This window comes from Mixophyes fleayi, chromosome 7, assembly GCF_038048845.1.
Source record: "Mixophyes fleayi isolate aMixFle1 chromosome 7, aMixFle1.hap1, whole genome shotgun sequence".
NCBI lineage: Eukaryota > Metazoa > Chordata > Amphibia > Anura > Limnodynastidae > Mixophyes > Mixophyes fleayi.
Window position 1 is genome coordinate 76,513,990 of NC_134408.1, and position 13,611 is coordinate 76,527,600.

General features: G+C 44.9%; 1 protein-coding gene and 1 pseudogene across 3 annotated transcripts in view; both read right to left on the bottom strand.

Annotated features, from left to right (window-relative positions):
• Window positions 1-13,611, bottom strand: part of STAT1 (signal transducer and activator of transcription 1) — a 368,349-nt gene that overhangs the window by 123,367 nt on the left and 231,371 nt on the right. For all 3 annotated transcript variants that reach the window (XM_075179993.1, XM_075179994.1, XM_075179992.1), the window contains one exon: window positions 12,114-12,208. In XM_075179993.1, coding sequence (XP_075036094.1) covers window positions 12,114-12,208 — 95 coding nt within the window. The remainder of the gene's footprint in view (window positions 1-12,113; window positions 12,209-13,611) is intronic.
• On the bottom strand, window positions 539-656 carry LOC142098725 (5S ribosomal RNA; annotated as a pseudogene).

A 13,611-nucleotide genomic window follows, 5' to 3' on the forward strand; every position in this document is an offset into this window, starting at 1 on the left:
TGTATGAATCCCCAAGATTCCTGCGGCAATGAACAGTGTGCACAGTTATATTAACAATTACAATTGTCTTGATTTACCTTATTGCGATGATATTAGTAATAATAATAAAATAAAAAATTATAAAAATAAGATTGTAAACAGATATAAGAATTTTTGTAAAATATAGACATTGAGTGCATAGCAGATATTTTTCCAATGGGAACAGATTCTGTTTCCAATATCATAAGGACGCAATTTTTATAGATGAAGAGGACAAGATGTTAAAATAACATATTATATGATATGATCATTTTAGACTTAATGATGTATATTTTGTCATATTGAAGGCACAGTCTAGTCATAATGGCTCATAATGAAGGTTAGCCTACTGTAAAGATAGAGGGGGATCTCCATTTTTGGAAACAAGTGTGATATTTAGACAGTATTTAAATGACATTAAGAGGATCCCATGTTGAATTTACTATAGTCAGAATCCTATTATGATTCCACTTTATCTTTATCTGGGCATAGTGCAGTTTGCAATGAGGGATGGGAAAATAACCTACAGCACCGGGTATTCATAGGTAGTCTCCTATCCCATAACTTACCTGGCCCTCTCTGCTTGGCTTCCAAGGTCAGCTGGGATTGGGCATAACCAGAGAGGTATGGCTGTAAGTTTAAAAATCCCATTACCCGCTCATACCATGCTCACTGTACACTTGCCCATCTGGAGTATGGCTGGCATATGTAAATTCATCACAGAGATAGGTCGAATTCGATATTGAGACCTTTGGGTGCCAAAGTCTTCAAATAATAAATGGCCTTAGTTTCCTCTTTATTTAGAATATTCAATTTAATGACCCTTTAGGCCTAAGGAAAAAGCGGGAGGACATGTCTCTATCATTGACATTATCGAACAATCAACATCTTAGGTCTACAAATGGCAAAGGTACTAACCATTGTCTTCAACTTCTGGAATTTGACAAATTATTACATAAAGAAATGCGGGTGTGGTGGGATATATTTTACATGGAGCAATACCATAATGAACACCTGATACCAAGAGGCCTTAAAATTAAAAAACCCGCATCCTGTTACAGGGATAATACAAAATTCATGGAACAATGGCAGGCAATATTGGATCACTGCTCTGAAAAATTGATGATATTACTTATAGATCAACATAAGAAGCATTTAAAACATTTAGAGAATGATATTACATCAATTGATCAGAATCTTAATTCCCTTAAAGATGACCCTGTTTATCTAAACCTAATTACAGTCATGAAAACACGTTTAGATAAAAAAGAAACAGAGATCATAGATAAGAAAAAATCAAAATAGGCTCGCGATAGGTTTGGGGTTAAACCTAAAACACAGAGACAATTTAAAACACAGGGACAACACAAGATATCCCAAAATAAAGCCATTATGGTAACACCAATCTCCAGAATAACTGATAAAGTTAAGTCTCACAAAAGATTACCATACAAAAAAATAGGTCTCACATACCAACAATACATGACATTGATACATCATGATACTAACACCATACCTATGACCACAGTGAATGAAGACGCTGTACGCTGGTGCGTGGCTCCCTAGCCTTCCTGCCGGCACCTATCTTGAACCGCGGCCATCCGCCATCCTGATGGACTGTGCATGCGCAGCACCCAAGAACTCTTGTGACCTTTGCTTTTAATCTAATTGGTTGATCAGGCAATTCTCCCTATTTAAGGCACCTGTGCTCATTACCTCATTGCCTGATCTTGAGTCTCATTCCCTGTGAGTCTCTGTAGGTGTCTCCTGTGTTCTACTAGTGTCTTCAGTTTCCTGCTGATTCCTGTTCTACTCATCGCTGGTCTCCATACCCGCTACGGTCTCCTGTGTACTACTAGTGTCTTCAGTTCCTGTGGATTCCCATCGCTGGTTTCCATACCTGCTACAGTCTCCTGTTACCTGCCTGTGTCCTCAGCTGGACTCTGATTACCGGATCTACTCACCTGTGGTTCCTACACTCGTCTCTGCCGTTCAGCGTCTCTGCAGTCCCTGCATCTTCCTGTGGACAGACTGTTCTACTGGATAGCGGTATGCCTATCTGTTATTGACTTTCTACGTTTACTCTGCATACCCGCTAGGACAAGTTTCCACTCTCAGCAGCGGTATCCATACCCGCTATAGACTGTTATTGTTACGCTGCATATCTGTTTGGAATTAACCGTACTACTCAGTCATTATATGCATAATTGTGATTGACTATCCTTTATTGGCCTGCATATCTGTGCTGAGCAAGTCTCTACCAAGCAGCGCCACATACCGTTATAGACTTTGCTGGATACGCTGCATATCTATTGGGATCAAGTTCCTCTGTGCTCTCAGTGTCTGCATCCTATTATCCTTTGTATGCCTCCACTCATCGACACCTGTACACATCCTCACCTATTAAGCAGTGGTACAACTTGCTGTACGCAGACCACTGACTTCCCCGCTACCTACCTGCACCTGGACAAGTCTTCTCACCATAAACAGTGGTACAACTTGCTGTACGCAGACCACTGACTTCCCCGCTACCTACCTGCACCTGGACAAGTCTTCTCACCATAAGCAGTGGTACAACTTGCTGTACGCAGACCACTGACTTCCCTACTACCTCCCGCATCTGCTCACATCCATCCTGATCTCCGTGTTCAAATCTGCCTTTCCACAATATCAGCTAGTCGCTGACTCATTGACCAAGATTGCTGCAAGTCACTGACTTTCCTATTCTTTATTGGCATTCTCTCTCCATCTGCTGTGATATATTTTCCGCTAGTCACCCTGCTACCAGAGGACCGTTGTGTTAACTTCACTACTCTGGTAAGCCCAGTCATCTGGTGAATTCCTGGGTAAGACTCCTAGTGCCCGTGACAGTAAGATCAGGCCATGACAGACCCAGGATCGGAACCAACATCTAAAGAGATGCTGCAGTATCTGTTCACCCGAATCGAACAACAAGATGTTCGCCAACAACAGTTTTTGCAATATTGTCAGGCTTTAGCCTCCCAAGGAACCCCTGTGCAAAATGTAGCAGCTACCGTTGATCTTCCAGTATCTCCATCTCCTTCCCCAGTGCCATCCCAGGTGTCCATCGCTTCCACGCTACACCTGCCTACTCCTTCTAAATATGATGGAGACCCCAAAACTTGTAGGGACTTTCTTAACCAATGCTCCGTTCATTTTGAACTACAACCTCATAACTTCTCTACTCATCGTTCCAAAGTGACCTACCTCATCTCTTTGTTTTCCGGACAGGCTCTCGCATGGGCCTCCCCTCTGTGGGAAAGAAATGACCTTTTATTGCAAGATAGTGCCTTGTTTATTTCTACGTTTCAAAGTATTTTTGACGAACCTGGTCGTGTTATCTCTGCAGCTTCCAGTATCCTCCGACTACGCCAAGGATCTTGGACTGTGGCTTAGTATGTCATTCAATTTCGGATAATTTCCTCTGAACTTCAGTGGAACACTGAGGCTCTGATCGCCGCCTTCTGGCAGGGGCTTTCCGATAAAATTAAAGACGCACTGAACTCTCAAGAATTACCCTCCTCCTTGGATGATTTGATTTCCCTTTGCCATCGTGTAGACATGAGATTTCGTGAGAGAGATTCCAAGAGAGTAACTTCCTGCAAAGCACCTCTTCGCTCAGTATCTCAAGTTCGTCATTCTCCACCTCCAGTAGAACCTATGGGGGTAGGTCGCTCTAAACTAACATCAGAGTAGAGAGAACGAAGAGTGAAAAATAGACTCTGTATCTATTGCGCTGACTCTACTCACATGCTGAACTCATGTCCTAGGAAGTCGGGAAATGCCAGGCCCTAACCAGTTCTGGAGAGGTAAAGTTAGGGTCCCTGGAGTCCTCTCCATGTTCTACGAATGTGAAAGTTTGTGCTTTTGATGTCACCGTTTCCTTTGCTACCAAATCCTTTGTCTCTCAAGCACTTATAGATTCTGGAGCTGCCGGAAATTTTATCTCTAGTTCCCTAGTGAATCAATGGTCTCTACCAGTGATTTCCTTAAAGGTACCCATTGCTGTTACTGCTATCGATGGTTCACGCATAATTAATGGTCTCATTACTCAAAGTACATCTCCACTGACTCTTCAAATTGGAGCCTTACACCAGGAAACAATTTCTTTACTGATCCTTCCTGTTACTACCAGTCCCATCGTACTAGGCCTTCCATGGCTTCAACTTCATTCCCCTCAGATTGACTGGAACACTCCTCAAGTCACTTCCTGGGGTACTGAATGTCATCATCGTTGTCTATCTCAAGTTGTTCCGCTCAAAATACAGCAGTCTTCCATTTCACCGTGTCCTCCGGGTCTCCCCCCACAGTATGCTTCCTTTGCGGATGTGTTCGATAAGGTTCAATCAGAACATCTTCCTCCTCATCGGGCATGGGATTGTCCGATTGATTTACAACCTGGCAAGAATCCTCCTAGGGGCCGTGTGTATCCACTTTCATTACCTGAGACTCAAGCTACATCTGAGTATATTAAGGAGAACCTCCAGCGAGGATTTATCCGACCTTCTACCTCCCCCGCTGGAGCAGGGTTCTTTTTCGTAAAGAAGAAAGATGGATCATTACGTCCCTGTATAGATTTTCGTGGACTCAATGCCATTACCATCAAAAATCGGTATCCTATTCCGTTAATTACCGAACTCTTCGATCGCATTAAGGGAGCCCGGATCTTTACCAAGTTGGATCTTCGACGTGCCTATAATTTAATCCGGATCAAGTCCGGAGACGAATGGAAGACAGCTTTTAACACCAGGGATGGTCATTATGAATATCTAGTTATGCCCTTTGGGCTGTGTAACGCCCCCGACTGTCTTCCAGGGTTTCGTGAATGAGATCTTCCGGGACTTGCTGTATGTTTGTGTCGTTGTCTATCTAGACGACATATTGATATTTTCTCAAGATCTTTCATCCCATCGATTACATGTGGCAGAGGTCCTTTCTAGACTCCGGAAAAATTTGCTATTCTGTAAACTGGAAAAATGCTCCTTTGAATTATCTCAGATTCCCTTCCTGGGATATATTGTGTCTGGAGTAGGTCTGGAGATGGATCCGGAGAAAATGAATGCAGTGTTACATTGGCCCCAGCCAACTACTCTCAGAGCTATTCAACGCTTTTTAGGATTTGCTAACTATTATCGACATTTTATTCAAGGTTTCTCCTCAAGGTCCACTCCTCCAGGTGGACAAGGTGTAATAGAGGATTTATTTATTTTCACAGAAACCACTTGAGTCAAACATCTATGATGACAATCCGGACCCCAGGAAATGACTTGCGGAACATTCCAGTCGATCTGTGGAGAATGGAGTTGAAGCCACGGAAAACCAAGTACAATAGGACTAGTGGTAACCGGGAGAACTAAAAAAGAAATTTGCGACACTCCAGGTCGACATGAGCGGGAATAGGAAAGCGACCTGGGCCCTCCTCCAGACGACTTATGCTGGGAGGAGATCAGGGAGGGGGTTGCCAAGAGCTTGATCTCTACACTAATTAAGGAAACAGCCTATAAAGTGTACTATAGGTGGTACTATACTCCTGATAAGCTGTCTTGAATGTTTCCTACGACCACTCCGAGCTGCTGGCGGCAATGTGGCCAGAGAGGTACGATGCTACATATATGGTGGACTTGCCCCCGCATAGTTCCTTTCTGGGACATGGTCCTTACAATCATAAACTCTGTGTCAGAACAACAGATAAGTAAGGACCCCTGGTCATTCCTTCTCTCTCGCCCCATACCTGATGAGAGTGGGCCTTCAAATAAGCTTATATCACATATCTTGGCAGCTGCCAAATCCCTAATAGCAAAGCACTGGAAAGACCCTAGGGCTCCCTCTATGCAGGAGCTACGGTCCTACATAAGACACGTCGCAAACATGGAGAGTATAACGTGCTACCTTCATGATAAACCATATAGATTCGATAGGGTGTGGGCCCCGTGGTATTTACTAGAAAGCTAGGGATACCGGAGGTGATCCGGAGGATCAGGCTCTTCCTGCCGAGACAGTCCATCCGCATTGCTGCGAGCCTTTCCTTGCTTGTGAATTATGTCAAAGTCATAAAATTGAAGTGCATGGCTGAAGCGCAACAACCGGCCATTTTCCCCTGAGTTGTGTTACAGCCACTTTAAAGGATTATGATCAGTCCCCACAGTAAAAAGGCGTCCATACAAATAAGGTTGTAGTTTTTTCACTGCCCACAAAATGGCCAAACATTCCTTCTCAATTGCGGCATACCCACCTCCCAGTTCAGCAGTTTTCTGCTCAAATAGGCCACGGGGTGCTCCTGCCAATCAGGCCACACGTGGCTAAGTATTGCTCCCAGTCCATACTGTGACGCGTCAGTTTGCACAATAAAGTCCTTTTCATAGTTAGGAGCAACCAGTACTGGAGCACAAACGTCCTTTAATGACTGAAATGAAAGCTCACAAGCGGGTGTCCAGTCAACTACTTTGGGGAGTTTATTCTTCATGAAATCTGTCAGGGGCTTCACTACAGTACTAAAGTCTGAGACAGAACGTCTGTAGTCCCCTGCAGCCGTTAAGAATGTTAGTACACGTAACTGGGTCGTGGGCTGGGGCCAGGCTCAGATTGTCTCTACCGTAGCTGGTTCTGAACTAACACTTCCTCCCCCCACACGATCACCCAGGTAAACTATATCTCCGACATCCCCACCTGGCACTTCTCTGCCCTAACAGTCAAACATGCACACCCCATCTTCCCTAACACCAGCCCTATTTGCTCTAGATTATCTTCCCAAATCTTACTGAAATTGAAAATGTCCTCTAGGTAACCCTAAAATCTGCCTAACTCATCTACAGAAGCATTAGTACAGGGCAAGGGGTAGGTGTCAGACATGGGCACATGCAGGGGACCTACTATATATCCACAGCCACTTGCTGAAAAGGTTCCCCAATTATTGGTAAGGACCTGAGGGGAGCACAAACACTGGGGCGCCCAAGAGGCTGACACACATCACAGGATTTACAGTAAACCAGGACGTCATCAGACATTCCAGGCCAGAAGTAGTTCTGGGTCAGGCGCTTCAGTGCTCCTTCTCTGCCCTGGTGTCCCTCCATAGGGATTTCATAAGCAACTGCCACAAAAGCCCCGTGGTACCAAAAGTTGAACTTGGTCCCGGACTGGTCTATCCCCATTGACTTTCCTGGCTACATGGTACAACAACCCTTTACGCCAGGTCACACTCCATACGTCCCTCACTGGACGGCTGTCGCCAGTCTGGCGCCTCTTGTCTTCCAATGAGGGATCAGAGAGCTGCGCTGCCCTGGACTCTCCCCTGCGGCCCTCACTATCGTCTTAGTCAGGATATGCTGCAGGGGAGTCTATGCTGGGGTGACTAGGGTCAGTCAAAGTAGGGTCAGTCAAAGGGGGGGTCACTGTGGTCAGCTGTACTCACCGCTGGAGCTGGCATACTGCTAGGGACAGGAGCATCACTGGGCATCCCCCAAGATCAGGTTGGCAAGAGACAAAGTCCTCTATGGACGAAACGCGTCGGATGTGACTATACACGCCTAGATACATTGCTAATTTTGAACACAGGAGGCACCCGTACGGGAAGGAAGCGCCGGAAGGACCTGTGCGGTCCACATGCGTTCCACTGCGTGTAAAGGTACTGGAACCGGACTTCAGGAAAAAAGGTTTGGAGCATCACTATTAGAATACTAATCCCGGAATACATACATGGAGATTACTGGACTGTGGAAAATCGATATTGAGAGGGAAAGAGCAGGGTAAGATCCTTTTAACAATCACTTTCTCCGCAAAAGAGCTATAACATTACTGTCTCGGTCTGTGAGTACCTGTTTGCACGTACATCATTAGTCATATTGTTTACTATGCGCTGAACCATCCTGATGTTATTTGTGTATATTCATTTTTTCAGCAGCAGGTAATTTTGCTATAGAGAAGCGCCGATTTTTTTCTGTTTATTTTGTAACAACATCCTCTGCGTTGCTAGTGGATGTAGTCTCTCCAAAGGCAAAGGGCTGACTGTTTCCTGAAGAAATAGCAGATGTGGTATTTTCCTCTGGGCTGGCTGAAACGGTTGTTGCAGTTGATGACTGTTGTCTAGCAGCTGTGGTCTTTTCCTCTGGATTGGGCTGTGCAGGTGTAGATCCTGAAGACTGTAGCTTAGCAGCTTGGCTCCGGGTGATAGTGTTGACAAATGTGGTCACAATTCCACCCCCAACATTGTTACCCAAAATCACATCAGTTGGGAGGCCATCCATAATGACAACATCTCGCAACTCCTGGCCATCTCCCCAGTCCAGATACACCCCTGCAAGAGGCACTTCCTTCTCCAGTCCATCTGCCACAGTAACCTTGGCAGTGCGATCCTGCAATACTGCAGTAGGATCAATAAGATGGTGACTCACAACAGTAATTGAGGCTCCTGAGTCTCTCAGTCCTTCACACACACAGGTGACTCTCTCCGCTGAGTCACCTTCAGACATGCCACACTCCACTGGGCTGGCAGGGGTGGAAACAGTCTCTAACGACTCACCTTCATTAGTTGAGCAAGTTAGCCGGGCCCCAGGACTCGGATTAAGGGCGCGAGTCTGGGGTGCTGGGGCTGTGGGACAGTGCATCCTTAAAAAAACGATTTTCCCGCAGCTGTAGCACTTTTTCTCCAGACTGGGCTCCGGTGGCCTCTGGTAACTCCCAGGAACAGGACGGGGCGGTGGCTGGCGAATGGTACCCGAAGGGTAAGGTACTTGCTTTTGGGGGTGAGTAGTAGAGGGGTGTGCCCCTGATTGTACAGTCCTTTGGGGTTGGCTGCTAGCCTGGCACTTTTGCCAGTGTGACCTTACTGCCACATTCTGATCCGCCAGCTGTGCGGCTGCTTCCAGGATGCCTGGCTTCCGATCCAGCACCTTTTCTGTCACCTCCGGTGCGCACCAGTGGTGAAACTGTTCTTGGCACATCAAGTCTATTAGCTCATCCACTGTCTGGGCACCTGCCCCACGCACCCACTTCCTGACAAACTCCTCACGAGTGGCGTGGAAGTCCCATGACTTTAAACGATAGGTCTCTGGGGTAATAGTGTACCATTTAAGGAGTGTCTTCACTACATCATAGTCCTCACAGTCCTCTGTGGGAACCCCATGGTAGGCCTCCACTGCACGTCCTTGCAGTGTGGGCACCAGATGCTTAACCCATTCTTCGCTGGGTACAGCGTGCAGCCTGCAGGTCCTTTCAAATACCTGCAGGTGCTCATCAATATTACCAACACAGTCCTCAAATTGAGGGCAAGGTAGAGATGACAGTCCTGATCCTCTTGGGGGCGCCTGCCCCCTGGGCTGCAAGCCTGGTGCCCTTCCCTCTTGGCGCCATGCCTCGATGACCTGTGCCCGCTCAGCTGCAGATGCGTTGTCGCCTAAGGCCCCCAGCTGGATCTTTAGCCCGGCAGCCCTGTGCTCATCATAGGATATAGGGGCTGGTTGTGCGTGTGAAGTCTGCTGGGTAGAGGTCTCTGCAGGCTGCTGAGCAGGGATCTCCGCTGTCTGGGCGTCTGGGGTACCATGCTGTCAGTGTCATTCCCTCAGCTCCTCTCTCATCTCCACCCTGTTTGGCGAATGGCTGATGTCAATGCCCTTGGCACTGCACAGAGTCTCGAGATCCGCCCTGGACATGTTGGTGTAATCAGACATCCTGTGCGTTCTCCTGGCTGCAGTTATTTCTCTCCCGAATAACTTGGCTCTCCTGATTGGTTCACGAAAAGCCGCCTGCGGTAATCCCACTGCTCGCCACCAGAAATCTGTGACAGGGTGGACCGCCTATGCCACCTTGTCTGTTGTTGCTGGGAACCAGCTGGGCTTACTTTGCCACTGTTTCCTGTCGCTATCCCAAATGCACCCTCTTGCCACAGTAGGAGGGGCTTATAATGCTGCCACCACTGAACTCCTTTATGGCACTCAGAACCATGTTCCTTCTGGTTAACTGTCACTGCTAGTGTACTCCTGTGCTGGTACACTTGGGCTGGTAACTCCGGACCTCTTACTATGGATCCGGGTTGCTGTGGATAGATCCCACCCTGGCCTATCACACTGACCAGAGCTGCAGGTAGCAGGCAGAGCGGTGGTACTGGAAAAGCTTGGGTCCAAACCTCAGAATCAGAAGGAGAACGGATTAGATTTAGGGTCTAATCGGCAGGTCACAGGATTACAGCGATATTGAAGAAGTTGTCAAGCAGGTCTTTTAAGCAGAGTAAAGTTTATTGCTCAAGTGTCCTGATAAGGACAGTCCCACTGATTTAAGGTATCAGTGGTCAGGTCAAATGGAACATCAGAATGATAGATTACATGCTCACACAGCTCATCTTTTATAATAGTCTATTTTTAGAATCAGGATGTACTCTATTTACACAAACATGGATTTACATGCATTGCAAAGCCACTAATATTTATACTGCTATGAAATTCTTAAAACCTTGCTGTGATTTCCTGGATCTTATTTCAGAGATAGGAGACTCACTACCAAGTCAAAAGGTCTGACTGGCATGAATACTTCAGACAGTTGCCAAATACACATTTCCATAGAACAACAAAAGGACCCACAACAAGCCAATTTCCCACATCACAATGCACCAAAGGCTTGGTAAACACAGGCTCATTGTATCAGATATATATATCAGAAATAGGCATCTCCTATAGCAAGGATATATACATCAGAAATAGGCATATCCTATAGCAGGGGTCGGCAACCCCCGGCACGCCGTCCGTTCTCAATGACAGCTCATTCCTTCCCCGACACTGAACTGCTGCGCAAGCGCAGCAGTTCAGCTCTTCTCCGGCTGTCATTTATTAAAAATGACAGCCGGAGAAGAGCTGAACTGCTGCGCTTGCACCTTTGCGGACCGGATCACGCCTGGAAGAGGTAAGTATAAACTTATATATTTTTTTATTCATTTATTTGTGTCCTAAAAATTTATTTCATGCAATTCTGAGGCCATAAGAGTCATTGGGGGCATTTTTTCTCTATCTACCAAATTTTTGGGAGGCACTTTGAAGTGTGAAGAGAAGGGGGCATTACTGTGACATAAAAGGTATTGGGGGCAACTGTGGCACACTATGTGTTTCTGGGGCAACTGTGGCATACTATGTGTTTCTGGGGCAACTGTGGCATACTATGTGTTTCTGGGGCAACTGTGGCATACTATGTGTTTCTGGGGCAACTGTGGCCTACTATGTGTTTCTGGGGGAACTGTGGCATACTATGTGTTTCTGGGGGCAACTGTGGCATACTATGTGTTTCTGGGGGCAACTGTGGCATACTATGTATTTATGGGGGCAACTGTGGCTTACTATGTATTTATGGGGCAATTGTGGCATACTATGTGTTTCTGGGGGCAATTGTGGCATACTATGTGTTTATGGGGGCAATTGTGGCATACTATGTGTTTCTGGGGGCAACTGTGGCATACTATGTATTTATGGGGGCAACTGTGGCTTACTATGTATTTATGGGGCAACTGTGGCCTACTATGTGTTTCTGGGGGCAACTGTGGCATACTATGTGTTTCTGGAGCAACTGTGGCATACTATGTGTTTAACGATTTCCTATCTCACAATATAAAAAAATAAGTGCACGTGCAATTACATTAATAAGTGCCCTGCGCTATTTGCTTTTAATAAATTTATACCCAAAGTTATTTAATAGTGATCCAGTCACAGTAATATTAAACCCAAAAAATAAAATACATCTTGCTGATTAATTAAATGTTAAAATAGAAATAACCCTGATTATGCTGTTGTTATTTTTTTTTTATTAGACCCCTCCCTCCCCCAAGCTACAGAGACAGGCCTAAGCTATCTTGTAAACACAATTATATTGATTTCAATCTTCTCATGTGCACATACAGTCAAAGACATAAAAAGTTACTTATTCAAATAATGTGTAGCATAATATGTAGGTAGGTAGTCTCTGATATACCATTGCAATAGAAAATGTTCACTAATAGTGACAGGTTCTCTTTAAATTACTGTTTGGCAAGTAATCCCTACAATGATTATATAGTAAATTGTAAAGAAAACCAATAATAAACCCATTAATTAATTACTCACCCATCATTCCAAAGACACAAGAGATGCTTTTTAATCAGCTCTAAGATGCCCTCAATCCAAAGCCAAAATGGGAAACTCTTATCATTCAAATTTTCCTAAAAGTAAACGGATTAAGTGAATTTAAAGAATATTCTATTAAATATGCTTTCAACAAAAATGGATTCAAGTTATTTAAAGGCTTGTAGACACTATGGGCTCATGTAGAAGTGGACAAGATACACACATGAAAACCCTGAATTTACACGCATAAGTTCAATCAGACACTTGCATTCAGCTGTACACCAATGGCACATGTACCAACTTTACCTCAGAATCAACAATTGTATATGCTTAGCATAGAGAAAACAGGGTATGGGTTGACAGTGTTAGTAGAAAATGTGAAAATCACACTACTCTATTTATACACAATATAATAATGTCAAGAAATAATACTGTCTTGACAGTGTTATTAATAATTGTAAAACTCACCTTTACCATATAAAAAATAATTACATAAAAACAGATCAGATTCAAGTAAATTGAGTGAAATGAAATACACATATCTGATATTTTTGCCTTAAAATATTGAATAGATGTCCAAGATGTCATATAATAAAAGAAGCCAAACTAATGAAATCAGCTAGAGAAGTCAATCCGCAATCAGAGGACCAGAAGTGACTAGATAGTGTTGCTGATTGCATGATCATAAGCTCATGTATTGAACCGCAAGAAATACGTCTCCTGACAGATGTACATTCGCTTGAAGTCTAGCTCAGTCGTAACCCACTCTTACTGTACTGTGCCTACACCAGCCAGGACCTTTCTTCTCCTGATCTGCCTCTCAGTCATAAGGAATCAAAAGTGTGACTAAATATGCATATGAACGTATGTGTACACATTTTCGGTGCTCATACGCAGTACAGGAATATGTATTTCCTATAAATAAATGTCCAACTCTACAAGAGCCCCTATGAGTGATGGTGTGTGGGAGGGTGTTCCAAAGGGCAGATGCAGCATGAGAAAAGACCTGAAAGAAAGTAATATGGCTTGTACAGGGCAAAGAATTTATTTGGGGGAGTACTTTAATATAAGAGATATGGGTGGACGTAGATAGAACGCCATCTCGGATGGGCACACATCTCGAGCTCTGCTCTCTACGGGACCCTCACAGTACCCTATATTGGGGTTCACTCACTGTCCACATCGCCACAACTGAGCGGACTCCTTACCGGACCTACTTGTGGACCCCCTGGGGATTCCTCTTTCAACTTACCTTTTCCTACGACAATCACACATATTCTTTCAAGACTCCTGAACAAGGTAGGGACCTGTTACAAACTTTGAAACTATCTGACCTCCCGGGCTCATCATCTGCTCGTCATCTGTGACCCGCAAACGACCTCTGCAAGCTAAATGGTCAACTACATAAATATTACAGCTCTGACTCTCTTTTCCAGATATCCCACAACCATTACTCATGCTTTAACTGTAAGTGTCTCACAATAGTAACTTTGTACCT